Source organism: Silurus meridionalis, chromosome 11, assembly GCF_014805685.1.
Source record: "Silurus meridionalis isolate SWU-2019-XX chromosome 11, ASM1480568v1, whole genome shotgun sequence".
Taxonomy (NCBI): Eukaryota; Metazoa; Chordata; class Actinopteri; order Siluriformes; family Siluridae; genus Silurus; species Silurus meridionalis.
The window spans coordinates 17296642-17311631 of NC_060894.1; the positions used below are offsets into that span (position 1 = coordinate 17296642).

Consider the following 14990-nt stretch of genomic DNA (forward strand, 5'->3'; position numbering starts at 1 on the left):
CAGCACCATCAAGCTGCCACTATTGGGCCATTGAGCAACACCCTTTACTCCTCACTTCCTCAGGTTTATAGAAGATATCATTGTAAGACACTTTGGACAAGGTCATCTGCCACATGCCATAAATATAAAAGCCAGTGTTATTTTTTTGGATCCAAGTGCATTGTTTTTATTTATTTATTTATTTTTTACTTCACAATGATGAAAAATAACCGACATGGTCAAAAGCATACATTTATTATTGGGTTCTTATAGTTTGTAGTCTGTTTGGTCACTTTTTCTGATTTTTATTACCACATTTCTACTATTGCATTGGGTAAGGAGCATTAGGATAAACTTAATTGAATTAGTGGACACAAAACCTAGCGGAAAATGTTCAAAATATCAGCCAGAGTGTGGACATCAGTGGGAGTGTACCAGCATTACAGCATGAACTCAAAACCGGAAGAGACAGGGATTGCATAAAAGTCATTTAGAAAAATCAAGAAATAAGAAAAAAAAATTTGCTCGAAAGTTAGAATATATACCTTATTTTTTAAAAATGATAAAGGGATTGCCAAATGTTAGGAAATATTTTTCTTCCTGTTTGAACTCGTCTCTATGATTAACTTGAGGCTCTGAGACTGGTGGAACTATTTTACAGCCTATGGCGTTCCCGGACTTTTTCTTTGGCGCACCGGAAATAATAGTGCGGATCCATGTGCGCACTATTGTGACGACATTTCTAGACGCTTCCACGTTTTCTCCAAACTTCTGGTTGTAGTTGTTTTTGAAAGGCAGCAAAGGGGTTCTCCATACAATGTCGGTGATCGGCGAAGAGTCTGTCCGCGGGGTCATGTTTAAAGACATAAACGCGGACGAGGACGAAGCTCAGCCCACGGAAATCGAGAGCTTGTGCATGAACTGTTACGAGAATGTAAGTGGACTTCATTGGTGCATGACTAACAGTAAAGGTATATCTTTGTTCTATGGTGTCTTTATCGCATGTCTTCTTCTTTTATTATTTTTTCTCCAGGGAATGACACGTCTTCTTATGACCAAAATTCCATTCTTCAGGGAAATCATTATAAGCTCCTTCACATGTTCCCACTGTCACTGGACCAATACAGAAATCCAGTCTGCAGGTCGGATCCAAGAGCAAGGTGTCAGCTACACACTCCATATAAAGACTAAAGAGGTGACTGTCATCACAGTGACTTTGTACTAATGCTTATTTTCCCCACATTGTGTTACTATAACTTATAATAGTACTACATACTATTACTCGTAGAGTATCAGATGTCTAGGTGCAGAGACTGGGCAGAGGTTCTTAAACTCCTCCACCTTCTCCACCTCTTCTCCCTGCAACCACACCACTCCACTGCCCTCCCTCTCATCCACACACGTACTCTGTCTTATTCCTACTGACTTTCATTCCCCTTCTCTCCAGCACGTACCTCCACCTCTCCAGGCTCTTCTCAACCTGCTCCCTACTCTCACCACAAATCACAATATCGTCCACAAACAACTTGTCCATCTCCACTGCAAACAGGAAAGGGCTCAGAGCCGATCCTTGATGCAGTTCCACCCCCACCTTGAACCAGTCTGTCATTCCTACTGCATACTTCACTACTGTCACACTGTCCTCAGACATGTCCTGCACCACCCTCACATACTGCTCTGACACACCTGACTTCCTCACACAATACCGCAACTCCTCTCTCGGCACACTGTCGTACGCTTTCTCTGAATCTACAAACACACAATGCAACTCCTTCTGACCTTCTCTATACTTCTCTATCAACATTCTTAAAGCAAATAATCCTCAGCATGAAACCTTACTGTTGCTCACAGATGGTCACCTCCTTACTCGGCCTCCACTACTCTTTCCCATAACTTCATGGTGTGACTGGTCAACTTTATTCCTCTGTAGTTACTGCAGGTCTGCACATCTCCCTTATTCTTAAAAAACTGGTACCAGCACACTCCTTCTCCATTCCTCAGGCATTCTGTCACCTTCCAGAATCTTGTTAAACAATTTTGTTAAGAACTCCACTGCCTGTCCTAAACATCTCCACGCTTCTACTGGTATGTCATCTGGTCCAACCGACTTTCCATTCTTCATCCTCTTAATCGCTGCTCTCACTTCCTCCTTACTAATCCTATCCACTTCCTTCTTCACCATCTCCACATCATCTAACTTTCTCTCTCATTTTCTTCATTCATCACTATTTTAGAGGACATTATAAGCAAATATAATTGTAAATGTTTTATCTGTTATGAAACTACAGACAAAATACGTTTAGTTTGACTATCACATTAACACACATTTATGCACAACGAATCAAGTACACATTGTTAATCACAAAAATTGTAATGTGTGTCCAGTCACACCAGCTTGATGTTCAGCATGGAGGTTATTTTTTTTTTTTAGTATGATGGCAATTCATCTATTGTCCTGCTTTCATTATGTTATGCAGTGATGCCTTAACCCAGGATGTTAAGTACTGGTTACAGTCCTTTCTGGTTTCTTCATAAAATTTTATTGTGGTTTGTTTATGCTGTGTTTCTAAGCTGCGTGTTGTTTTTGTGGTTTAGGATATGAACCGTGAGGTCGTGAAGACCGACAGTGCCACTGTTAGAATACCCGAGTTGGACTTTGAAATACCTGCATTTACACAGAAAGGCTGTGAGTAGAACCGCATTAACGATGAAGGAGCCCATATAACTGTGCGTTAACTGGTGTGACATAAATCTGTTTACTTTATTTTTCAGCATTGTCTACTCTTGAGGGACTTTTTGACAGAGCGGTTGCCGGTTTAGAGCAAGATCAACCAAAACGACGGGTGTGTGCTGTTTCTGTTTGTGGTTTAGAGCTTAGGTGTTTGATTATCACAAATCAATTTAATGTTCTCACCCCAGGGCTTTAATAGTAATATCAAGATTGTAGCATTAATTTTGGTGTGTGTGTATGTATATAACATTTTTATTCAGTTTTATTTGTAGAACTCTTAACAATGGGCATTGTCCCAAAGCAGCTTTGGAGAGATCAATGTTATAAAACTTAAATTTGTACTAGGTCTTTGTGAGTTTAACCCTACTTAGTAAGCCAGTGGTGACAGTAGCAAGAAAAAAAATCTGAGATGATCTGAGGAAGAAACCTTGAGTGGAACCAGACTCAAAAGGCAACCAGTCCTCATCTGTGGCCAGTTCATTATTTTTATCATTGCTGAGGTGTTCTGCTTAGTGATGGGAGTATACATGCTGAGCAAAGATTAACGAACAGAGATTAATGTAGCAATAAAGATACTTAATAAAGACACTATACCGTAAAATCAGGGTACAAATAGGGAAGACTAGTCATTGCAGCATAACTAAAAGGGAGAGCCAGAAGATAAAACACACATATTTGCAGTCTGCATGTTCTCATGTGTGCTTATTTTTTTTCTTTTTAGACCACTGATCCGAAAGTAGCAGACAAAATAGACCAATTTATTCAGAGGCTGAAAAATCTGAAAGATGTCCAAGAAGAATTTACACTAGTAAATCCAACTATATCCCTACTACAATATAACTTTTTATTAGCTACTGTTAAGACAAAAGTTCCTGTTTATGCATCCCTGTGTTTTTTCTGTGTTACCTCTCAGATCATTGATGATCCCTCAGGGAACAGTTTCATTGAGAATCCATTTGCACCTCAGAAAGACCAAGCACTCTCTGTCTCTTATTACAAAAGGACAGCTGAGCAAAACACAGCCCTTGGGATAGAGGTGAGAATTCCATTCGACTTTCCATTAAATTTGTATTTGGAAAGGAGTTTAGATTTCTTCAAATTTTTTTATACAAATGCTACTTCCCAAAGTTTCATTGTTTGCTTCAAGTAACCTTCTTTATGTTTCCTTTCAGGAAAGTGAACCGGAACAAGAGGAGGAAAATGACAACGATCCGGAGTCAATGAGGAACGAAGTCCTGGTGTTCAACACCAACTGCCCAGAATGCAACGCTCCTGCTTCGACAAACATGAAACTTGTCCGTATCCTTTCAAGGCTGAGGTTTTCTTTTTGTTTGGTGTGGAAAGGTTTGACTTTGGAGACCATGTCTAATAACTGCAGTAACCCAGCATACTGGTTTGGTTATTACTGAGGAACTGTTCCATTCAAGCTATTAGAGCACACCTGAGCATTGGTTGACTCTGACCGGCCCGGCCAGTGGTAAATGCATGCATGGACATGCTGGGGCTGAAATGGGACAAACTGGCAGCTGTCACATCGGACAGTTGTCCAAATCTGACGGAAAAATTGACTTTTGAAACTTATGCAAGATAAAATGAGTGAAATCGATGGGTGCGAGCATTGAATCACATACAGTTCGTTGCACTTTTGGAGGAGCATGAGACTAAACATAGGGACATCGGCTACCACACAGCTGTCAGGTGTCTCAGCTTGGGCAAAGGTTTATAAAGAGTTCGGGACCTGAAAGCATTGATTCAAGAGTTTTGCGAGAAGAAAAACAAAGGTATCCCAGAGCTCTCAGATGAGGACTGGGTGGCAGATTTTGCCTTTGCTGTTGATGTGACTGCACTGATGAATGAACTGAACACCAAACTGCAAGGCAAGGGCCTTTTTGTTCATGAAATGCACAGCCTGGTAAGGGCTTTCATGAGAAAGTTGCAATTTCCTTTAAGCCAAATGAAGAGCAACACTCTCACTTACATGCAAACCCTAAAAGAAGTCAGACTATCAAATGAACACCTCCGCAGGTACTTATCCATGTTAGCGGATCTCCATGGTGAGTTTTCAAGGCGATTGGAAGATCTCCGAACACTCGCGGATGAAATGCACATGATTTCCTCTCCCTTTACCTGCAGTGTGGATAATGCACCCAGTGATGTTCAGCTGGAACTAATTGACCTGCAGTTTAATGTGATACTGGCAGAGCACTTTTTACTCTTCTCTCAAGGAAGAAACCATTCCAAACCTGAGAAGACATGCTCAGATGATGTTGGTTCTCTTTGGCTCTACCTACATATGTGAACAAACAAATCTCCACCTCAGACTTTCAACCTGACTTTGATGCACTTGTTAAAGCCCAGCAGATACAAGATTTCTCCCACTGAAAAATAATGAGTCACAATGGTAAAATGTTCTCGTTTTGTGAAAATTGATTGAATAAATGACTTTTCACTTTTTCATTGCTTAATTATAACATTCTCTTACCAGTCTGTCAAAACAATGCTATGTGCTGCTTTTCATAAAGAAATACAATTAATATTATGCAGAATTGAGTTCAGCCTTTTGGTTCGGCCCTCCACAATATTTTTTGTTTCTCATGTGGCTCATGGAAAAAATAATTGCCCACCCCTTAGAGGGATTAGAGGGATGCTTCTTAAGGTATTGGTTTAAATTTCTTTTAATGGGAGACTAAAACTAAAAATACAGAAACTAAACCTTGTAATTGTGCAGGCTGGTTGTGAACTATTCATTTGAATGTAATTCTATATTTAATTATATTGTTGTATAGGCATACGACACGATGAATAAATATACTTTATTAGCCAGAAGTTACACTTTACCAGCTCTTTTAAACTTTTTTTTTGTTTTTTAAAAAGAATTTTACCGTGTCAAGATTTCTTCCTTTACTGTTGATCAGAAATTCCACATTTCAAAGAAGTTATCATCATGGCAACAAACTGTGACAGCTGTGGACATCGAACTAATGAGGTCAGAAAAGCAGTTTTACTCTATAAAATTTTCTCTATATGTCCAGTTCTTGTGTGTTTTTGGCGCTTACCTAGTTTGTTGGATAGATACAAAAGGAATATGTCTGTCTCAAAAACAGTAACAAAACAGATGTTTCCAAAAAATATTCATTGCATTTTCCAATCCCCAAATTAGACACAGCACAGTGGGGTTTTTGTTTTTGTTTTTTTACTTTGAAAACAAATAAGCAATCAATGTGCCAACAATAAACCAATCTGTGTTTTCAGATGAGCTGCAAGATATAGAGGGAGTACAGTACTGTTTTATTGTTCCTTGATTATCCAAATTTAAATAAATCTTAATGCATTATATAACCTACAAAGTGCTGTATATACAAATCCAGTGGTCTGGCACTGAAAGAATACATAACTTACATTATTTCCGTTTTATTTGTTATCTGATTCTGAACGATGTTTTATTTGGGAAAATTACCAGATTCTCTTTGCCACATCTGTCTATGACTCACTCTTGATGCATGTCAAGATGCCTCGGTAACATGTCTTACCTTCATCCGCTACCCTCTTAAAGCTGCTGCTCCGGCCAGTAACTCACAATATATTACCGCTAAATTGAAACCCCCAGGCTAGCAAAATGAACAAAAAACAACACAGTGGTCTGTGGCGCAAAAAAGGTTGGGGACCGCTGTACTAATTCATGAACACTTGGACATCACCATCCTTTCTTAATTTCTTTCTTTCTTTTTTTTTTTTTATTATTTATTTATTTTTATTATTATTATTATTATTATTATTCTCTTGCCCATCGTCTTATTTTTCTGTCCTGATACGAATTGATATGGCTTTGAGATGTGTTTGAGAACTCTTCAATGTCCTTACCACCTTTATTTTACACTAATGGGCAGCCACACACAAATGTAAAAATCTGCCGTTGCTTGTGTCCAGTGTGTTGGTTGATCTATTTCAATCTCAAAGAAAGTGAAATGCGGAATAGATGCCCGTCTCGTGTCCGTGCCATCACAAACAGTTTGGCCATCTGTGCACATTATCCTTTATACGTTTTTTTTTTTTTGTGTGTGTCCGAGTATGAGCGCTGTAGAAAAGGAAATCTGTTAATATTTGTGTCATTCTACATGAACAGGTGAAATCAGGTGGTGCCACAGAGGAGCTGGGAACCAAAATCACTCTCCACCTCACAGACCCGTCAGACATGTCACGAGACCTGCTGAAGGTACTCCGATTTCTCACAAGCTTTTTATCCTCTAGACACAAAAATAATGTTGATTTAATATATTCAAGTACAGTGGAACCTCGGGTTACGAATTTAATTCGTTCCGGTACTTTATTCGTAACCTGAAAAGTTCGTATCCCGATACAAATTTCCCCATAATAATGAACAGAAACTTCGGTAATTCGTTCTGGACAACCAAAAATATTACTTAAATAAAAATAAAGACAATATTCACTAATATTATTTACTTTTAACATGTTATATTAAAATCATACCACATAAAAACATACAAAAGAGGAAAAGATCTTTACCGGTACTTTCCTTTGAGAAGACTCGCTGCAGGAGACGACGTCAGAGAAGGGGAGGAGGGAGAGTTATTGTTTGAAGGAGAATCTTATTATATTATATTATTATATATTATTATATATTATATTATAGAATATTAAAGACAGTGTTATTAACATGAACGCTGAGACAATTGTTGCATTAGAGGGAAAATGAGAGCTGTTTCTTTAAGGCTACTATCAGTTGGTATTGAAGTCCAGAGTGAAATTCATTATGGGTATTGTACTGGAAAAGACTGTAACCCTGCTAATCTATCTTCATAAAAACAAGTAAAGTGGTTATGCATCGGCTAATGTTGTCCATCTCATCATTCCACGAGCATCAACTAACGAGTTGTTACGCTGCTGCCAGGAAAAGTTCAAGCGGATAAGTAACACGATGCTCTCGCTAGGGACACAGGACGCTAACTGATGTGATGAGCTGCGTGGATAGAGCAAAAACAACCAACTTGCCTGCGATTTTTTTGGTGCGTGACGTTCGTATCCCGATATATTGTTCGTAACCAGGGTCAAAAATTTTGATGAACTGCGATTCGTAACCTGAATTATACGTATGCCGGGGCGTTCGTAACCCGAGGTTCCACTGTAATGTAGAACTCAATTTGTAGTAAACAAAATAGAACAGAAATTATCGAGAAACACTCATTCTGATTGGGGTTGTTTTTTGTACCTCAATACTAAACGCAATGTTTGAAGTTCCTGCTGCAAAGTGAAACAAAACAAGTCCTTGGTTTATTTACTTTGACAGTCAGAGACGTGCAGTGTGGAGATTCCAGAGCTGGAGTTTGAGCTGGGTATGGCGGTCTTAGGAGGAAAATTCACCACTCTGGAAGGGCTTCTTAAGGACATCAAAGAACAGGTAAGCTTAGGGTAGGGTGTAACTACATTTTATTTATTTAGGTGTTTAGAATTTATTCCTTATTTGTTTTTGTTTTTTTCTTTTCAACGTATGGTTTAGATCGTCATGAAAAACCCCTTTATTTGTGGAGACAGCGCAGTTTCCGACACATCTGAGAAACTGAAGCTATTTGGGAAAAAGATCGACAAGGTTTGCACTTTTCCTTGTTACATGCACAATGTTCAACCCTCTACCCTTATTACATATCTTATTCAGAGCTGATCATTTACTTCCTGGCCAAAGGTTAGTGAAGATTTTGCAGATAGGTTCATGTCAGATGTCAGAGTTTCACCTATTATGCTATTAGGCTGTTGAAGGTATATACACTTGTGTTAAAATTACATGTTTTGTACAAATTACAGGTGCTGTAGTGGCAAAGTGAGTATAGTTATATTACAACTCCAATATTTTTAGCTCAATCCTCCGCTCAGGTTACAGTCTGTGCTTACAGAGGGTAAAGACTGTGGTTACAGAATACGTTTCACATATCTTCCACACGGCTGTGAGTAAGTTCTCTAAATTACTCCTGGCGTGTAAATGTATTTGTGCATGGACTGGCATACAGGCTGTATTCCTAGATTATGTCTAATCTTCCTACGATAGGCTCCAGATCCACCACAACCATAACCAGGCTCAAGTACTTACTGAAAGAAGATGATTATATGCGTGTAAATGAATGGAAATATATTTATTTATATATATATATATATATATATATATACACACACACACAGAGTAATCCCTGTTTTTTCACGGTGGTTATGTACCAAAACCGCCTGCGATAAACGAACGCCACACCAAAAATGTTATTTTATGTATACAGTTCTGCACTGTATTGAAATGTATTCCCTATAAGGTTTTTGGTCTATCATGCTATCCTGAGAGAACAGGAAAATCAGCCAAACAAATTAGTTATGTGGCAAATGCAATTTCCCAATAAACCGGGGGCACGAGATTTGAATTGCGGTAAAGCGGGGAATTACTGTGTGTATATATTTTAATAACCAGCACAAACTTTGTAAGAGAGCCATCCCATCTGCTTATGCAAGTCTGGGAAAATGCTGTATTTTTATTAGTCAGTTAATTACAAAAGTGATGAGATTTTGAACACATCAGCCATCATTTATGAGCAAATCCAATTTATTTTTTAATGTTTCTCTTTTGTGTCAAGATTATGTCAGGAGAAATGGACGTCCACATCATCCTGGATGATCCAGCAGGAAACAGTTACTTGCAGGTACACTTTTTCTCTTTGCACAAATCCCTTCCCCAGAATGTATAATGACCAAAACTGAGGTTTCAAACGAAATTAAACCTGACATTTCTTTCTGTAGAACGTTTACGCTCCGGACCCTGATCCTGAGTTGAAGATCGAGAAGTACGTTCGAACGTTTGAACATAACGAAGACTTGGGACTTAACGACATGAAAACCGAGGGCTATAGCACTGAGAATTGAGAGAATTCAGCCAGGGGTCAACATTAGTTAAACGTTTTTTATTGTTTTTATTTAAGAGTGACGATGTAGTTAAGTGTACAAAAAAAAAAAAAGAAACATGAGCACTGTCTTGTTTAATTGCATGCAAAATGCCCAGGCTTTCTTGCATCTATACGAGATTTTTTGTTTTTCGGCCTTGTGTTTATCAGGTCATGATAACCACCAAGATGTTATGAAATTACAGTATAAAATGCATAGTTAAATAGCACTTAGTGCTACAGTGCATTGATTTTCTTTAAACAGGTAAATTAATCAAGTGTACATAATGTATGCATTGTCTTTGTACAATAAATAATATTGAATCTGTTCTGTGATGGCGTTAATGACAGTCCCAGATTAAAAATAATCTACATAATAGACTAAAGGTGTGAATAATACACATAATGCGATTTAATATGAATAAAAGGAGGAGTTTCCTTCAGGCAACCTTCTGCGGTGAATAACACACTGATGCACGGGGAGTTTGGTGCCTTCCTCAGGCTCTCAAACATTTATTGAATTAAACAGAAAAGGAAAAAAAAAAAAAATTACAATATGGTTTTAAAAGCAGAAAGAACGACAATAAGCACTGGTCTAAAAACTACCAAGAGTGTATGTAAATGCTCAGCCCGTGTATTTGTGGTGTTTAATCCGCTCCAAGTCCACCTTTGTTCCCCGGCTGCAGGTTGAACATGTCCGCCGTTCATCCGGATCGATGTGAATATACGTGTGTGTGTGTGTATATATTTATATACACAAGCCATTTCTTCGAGATACAGTACATCAACAGCATCACTGGGTTCTTTACACCTTAAGACAATGCAGAATCAGAGCAAGAAGGAAAACAAAACAATAACGTGTTACTACTTTAGAGACTCAAAATGGTGGCACCGAAGCCGTGATGTCTGTGTCCTCGAAACTCATCACTTGCTCTTGGCTGGTTTCTCGGTTTTCTTGGGCAGAAGGACGGCCTGAATGTTGGGCAACACTCCGCCCTGGGCGATGGTAACGCCACCCAAAAGTTTATTGAGCTCCTCGTCGTTGCGGACGGCGAGCTGAAGATGGCGGGGGATGATCCTCGTCTTCTTGTTGTCTCTCGCCGCGTTTCCGGCCAGCTCGAGGATTTCAGCCGTGAGGTATTCCAGCACCGCGGCCAGATACACGGGCGCCCCCGCGCCCACCCGCTCTGCGTAGTTCCCTTTGCGTAACAGTCTGTGGACACGACCCACTGGAAACTGAAGTCCAGCTCGGGAAGAACGAGACTTAGCCTTAGCTCGGGCCTTTCCTCCGGTTTTCCCCCTTCCGGACATGTTGACACGACAATACAAAAAAAAGAGGCGAGCCTGTGATGTCGAACTGACTCTGTTTTTCACTTGCAGTCACCGCGCTGTATTATGATGTAAGCAGGGTTTGTTATTTATACCCCAGTCCTGAATCCGATTGGATACGGTGCATCTAATAAAGACGACCAATCCTAAAACGCTATGTGTACTTCAAGGCAAAGAGAGCAACCAATCAGAGGAAAGTCTGAGGCTCCTTTCATTTGCAAGCGAATTCTATAAATAGAGGTGAATGGACCGCGCAGAAAGTATACAGAGCTGAGCTGAAGACATCTGACGCTTCCTTGTCGAGCAGAAAAACATGCCTGACCCTGCAAAATCCGCCCCGGCACCTAAAAAGGGCTCGAAAAAGGCTGTGACCAAGACCCAGAAGAAAGGGGACAAGAAACGGCGCAAAACCAGGAAAGAAAGCTATGCCATTTACGTATACAAAGTGTTAAAACAAGTCCATCCGGACACTGGTATTTCATCCAAAGCGATGGGTATCATGAATTCATTCGTGAACGACATCTTCGAGCGCATTGCTGGCGAAGCTTCACGCCTGGCTCATTACAACAAGCGCTCCACCATCACATCCCGAGAGATTCAGACCGCTGTGCGCCTGCTTTTGCCTGGAGAGCTGGCCAAACATGCTGTGTCTGAGGGCACAAAGGCTGTGACTAAGTACACCAGCTCCAAGTGAAGGTAGGAGCACAAGATGGACTGAATGGAAGAGGCGCCAACGGAGGAATGAAGAGATCTGTCTGCTCTTTGATACCGCATGTCTATCACGGGGTTTTTTTGTTCATCCTGCTCAAAATTACTGCCTGATCCTCTTTTTTTTGAAGGACGATAAAAAAAACTGTACAGCCATTTGCCTTTTCTGTGCTGCTTTTATTTAATGTCTCTCCTACTTGTTCGCATGTGTGAACGAATGCACAGGTTTCCTCTCATATGTAACACTTTGGGTGCTGATGGCTCCTGAGTGCACATCATAACATTGCTGTGGATTGAGACAAAAAAAAAAAACCTGGGGACAGATTTCCTGTACTGTATGGATTTAAAACTGTGTCTTAATAATGAACATCAGTCCACAATGATTTCTTTTGTCAAGTCACAGAATAAAAAAGTTGATTCATTTCGGCACAGATGTATTTTTGATGTTCGTCGATATGGTTATTCATAAAGGTGTACCTAACAGCACCGTTGTGATCAGAGATCAGGAGTTTTATGATAAGTTGTACAGTAAGGTTATAAACACAACCCAGTGTGAGTATAGGTTGCATTCTAAGGTGTGGAAGGTTTCATAAAATATGCAACAAAAACACTCATACTAGTGTACGCCTTTCAGTATTACTATTGTATTAGGATTAGTGTTATAATTAGTATAGAAGTATATAATAGATTGTGTTATTACCATATTGAACGCATTAGTAATATAAAATCACAAGGGCGCTTGTGAGTTTTCAAGTATCAGAAATCTGTAAGAAATTATGTTCTACAATCAAACTGTTCTTTTCCTCAGCTCTGGGGTGGTAGCAGAGATTGTACCATCGTTCGTATTTTTAATACAGTATTGTTTACCTTGAACACTAATTTGTTTTAAATGTACAAAAAAAAGAAAACAATTCAATCTAATTCTATTTGTATCGCACTTTTTACAGCAGATATTTCCACAGCAGATTTACGGACGTACGCAGACTCAGAATATAACATTTTAATAGATCAAATTTACTATAGTTTTAACTTGAGGTCTATTGTGTTTGAAGGAACCGTTTACTGATGGAGATGATTGTTGATAGCAATTGTAGTCCAAAAATAATTATAGCAAATAATCGCAGCCAAACTGTGGTCTGATTTGGAGAACAGAAGTGGTCAAGAGAATATAAACAAAATTAATATAATTATATATACTACAGGTACAAAAAGGCATACACTTAAGTGTACCATTCTTGTGACAAGGAAAAGTACAGTGTAGTATCTTTTTTTTCTTAAATTGTACAGTGGGATTTCACTCACATGATTGGTAGATAAATTTTTCAGTAGTAATGTTTGGTCTATATTACAGCCATACTACAATTTTAATAGATATAAGCCAGTATTTCGACTAAGATTTCTGAGATTTTATTTTACATACATATGACATCAATTTCTACTGATTGTCTGTACTGTACATGTATATGGAAAAAAAAAGGCAAAACGCAGGTAAGTTACCAAAAATTCATTGTGCCAACTGTATGTTCTTGTATTATCATGGTTATGCTAGCTAACATTTAAGATATTACAGCTACACTAGCTTCTGTTAGACCTTGATTGCCAATGTTACTTGGTAAAAAGCAAATAATTTAGTATCAGTTACTAAAATCAGTGTGTTATTCAGGTTATACAGTATTGTCTGTTACCTCACATTTTCTGTGGCCTTGTTTTGGCAACCTTATGCAACATCAGAACTTTCATTTCGTTTGTGAGTTTCATTTTAATTTCTGATGAGATCAAGTATCAAAGACGGTAGAGCCAAATGACTTTGTAAAATCTTCTCCAGCACATCCCAAAGATCTGAGTATACAGCATCTGAGGCTTTCAGAACACTCTTAGCAACTAAAATTGGATCATACTGACCTGTTTTAGTGACTATGCTCTACGGAAACTATTGATTTTGCATCTATTATTTTTTTTTGAACATGCATCAAAAGAAAGGAGGGTTTGTTTTGGTGTTAGCTGCTAGAATACTTGGCATGCTTAGCATCGAACACGTCATTATCATGCTGAGTTGCGAATTGCAATGAAGGAAAAAAAAACCCACCAGACACGTTTATCCAGTGCACCTCTGTGTTCTGTGGGCTTAAAAACATGTTTTCATGCTAATTAGAATAAAGGTCTAAATAGTACTAACAAGTTAAAAATCTCACTAAGAGAGGATGTAGGACTGCTTTAAATCAACCAGCTACACCCAGCCAGGAGGAAGAGGCACAGCAGTCTGGTAATGTTGTGGAACTTGAGGGACTTTCCTACGTTCACTTCTTTTGCCAAAATGTTGGAAACTTTAATCCATTTTAATTCATTTTGGAATTAGATTATACATTTGTTCTAGTAATAACATTACATATCAAAAGCTTTCACTGTGTTTAGTCTGGATTTGAAATAATAGATACTGAAAGAGAAGCACAAGGCCAAACATAAAAGTGTTGAAGAAGGAGAGGGGAATTTAACACGTTAAAGACCACATTTTATTTCAACTAAATACAAATTGTTTAGACATCTTTATTTTCCAACATCTTTTATTTTGCATGGAATTTACATTGTATTCACTCACAGAGCACTTTAAGATTTTCTACCCCTTCCCATTCACGCTATTTTCCAGTCGTTCCATCATGAGAGCAGTGAAATGTGGAAAGTTATGTAGATCTAGACTAGCAGCTTTGTGTTGAATGTTCATGTCAGCTTTTGAAATGAGGGGAAAATGATTTCCTTAAGTTGTAGAATGATTGTTGGTGCTAGACAGGTTGGTATGTGTATTTCAATAGGTGTGGTTCTAAGATTTTCATACACCACAATCTCTAGAGTTTACTCCAAGTGTTGTGAACCTAAACCAAATCTAGCTGGCTGAAAACTGAAAAATGGAGTCTACTTGAGATATTAATCTGCTGTGGCATTCAGATTGTAGTCTTTGAGCACCATTGACTATTATGTACCCATTAATATCAATCACAATCCCACAGCCTACATAAATAACATTGCATCCCTTTTTTGCCACAATCTGAGTGCTCATCTACTGAAACTCAACCCCATACAAAACTGAACTGCTGGTCATCCCAGGTGGTTCATCTCTAGGTCAGGATCTCAGAATAATGAAAATGCACTATGACACAAAATAGTAAATGGCTTAATCTGGTTTTGTGAACATCTGTATTGTCTCATATAGTCTAAGGTAAATGTATAGTGTTATTTATGTCTGTACTTTTAAGTCACCAACAGCTGGAAACAAATTCCCTGTGTCTCAACACACTCAGCCAATAAACCTGATTCTGATA

The 14990-nt window shown here is 38.7% G+C and overlaps 3 protein-coding genes across 3 annotated transcripts; 2 read left to right on the plus strand and 1 right to left on the minus strand.

Moving 5' to 3' along the window:
• The first annotated feature begins 675 nt into the window (after positions 1-675).
• zpr1 (ZPR1 zinc finger) lies at positions 676-9967 on the plus strand. The gene is made up of 13 exons (XM_046861283.1): positions 676-913; positions 1013-1174; positions 2575-2665; positions 2752-2822; positions 3432-3518; positions 3624-3746; positions 3883-4009; positions 5626-5696; positions 6834-6923; positions 8016-8126; positions 8226-8315; positions 9337-9402; positions 9500-9967. Exons 1-13 carry the CDS (start codon positions 797-799, stop codon positions 9620-9622), a joined length of 1329 nt encoding a protein of 442 aa, XP_046717239.1. The 5' UTR covers positions 676-796; the 3' UTR covers positions 9623-9967.
• Positions 9968-10120: 153 nt separating this feature from the next.
• On the minus strand, positions 10121-11042 carry LOC124393444 (histone H2A). The gene has a single exon (XM_046861284.1). It carries the CDS (start codon positions 10948-10950, stop codon positions 10564-10566), a length of 387 nt encoding a protein of 128 aa, XP_046717240.1. The 5' UTR covers positions 10951-11042; the 3' UTR covers positions 10121-10563.
• A 172-nt stretch (positions 11043-11214) lies between these two features.
• On the plus strand, positions 11215-12105 carry LOC124393445 (histone H2B 3). The gene has a single exon (XM_046861285.1). The coding sequence runs from the start codon at positions 11282-11284 to the stop codon at positions 11660-11662; it is 381 nt and encodes a 126-aa protein (XP_046717241.1). The 5' UTR covers positions 11215-11281; the 3' UTR covers positions 11663-12105.
• Positions 12106-14990: the final 2885 nt, after the last annotated feature.

Coding starts and splice junctions, on each gene's coding strand:
- zpr1 (XM_046861283.1), top strand. CDS start 797: ATGTCGGTGATCGGCGAAGAGTCTGTCCGCGGGGTCATGTTTAAAGAC. Junction 2,823..3,431: donor AAGATCAACCAAAACGACGG/GTGTGTGCTGTT, acceptor TTTTCTTTTTAG/ACCACTGATCCGAAAGTAGC. Junction 6,924..8,015: donor TGTCACGAGACCTGCTGAAG/GTACTCCGATTT, acceptor TTACTTTGACAG/TCAGAGACGTGCAGTGTGGA.
- LOC124393445 (XM_046861285.1), top strand. CDS start 11,282: ATGCCTGACCCTGCAAAATCCGCCCCGGCACCTAAAAAGGGCTCGAAA.
- LOC124393444 (XM_046861284.1), bottom strand. CDS start 10,950: ATGTCCGGAAGGGGGAAAACCGGAGGAAAGGCCCGAGCTAAGGCTAAG.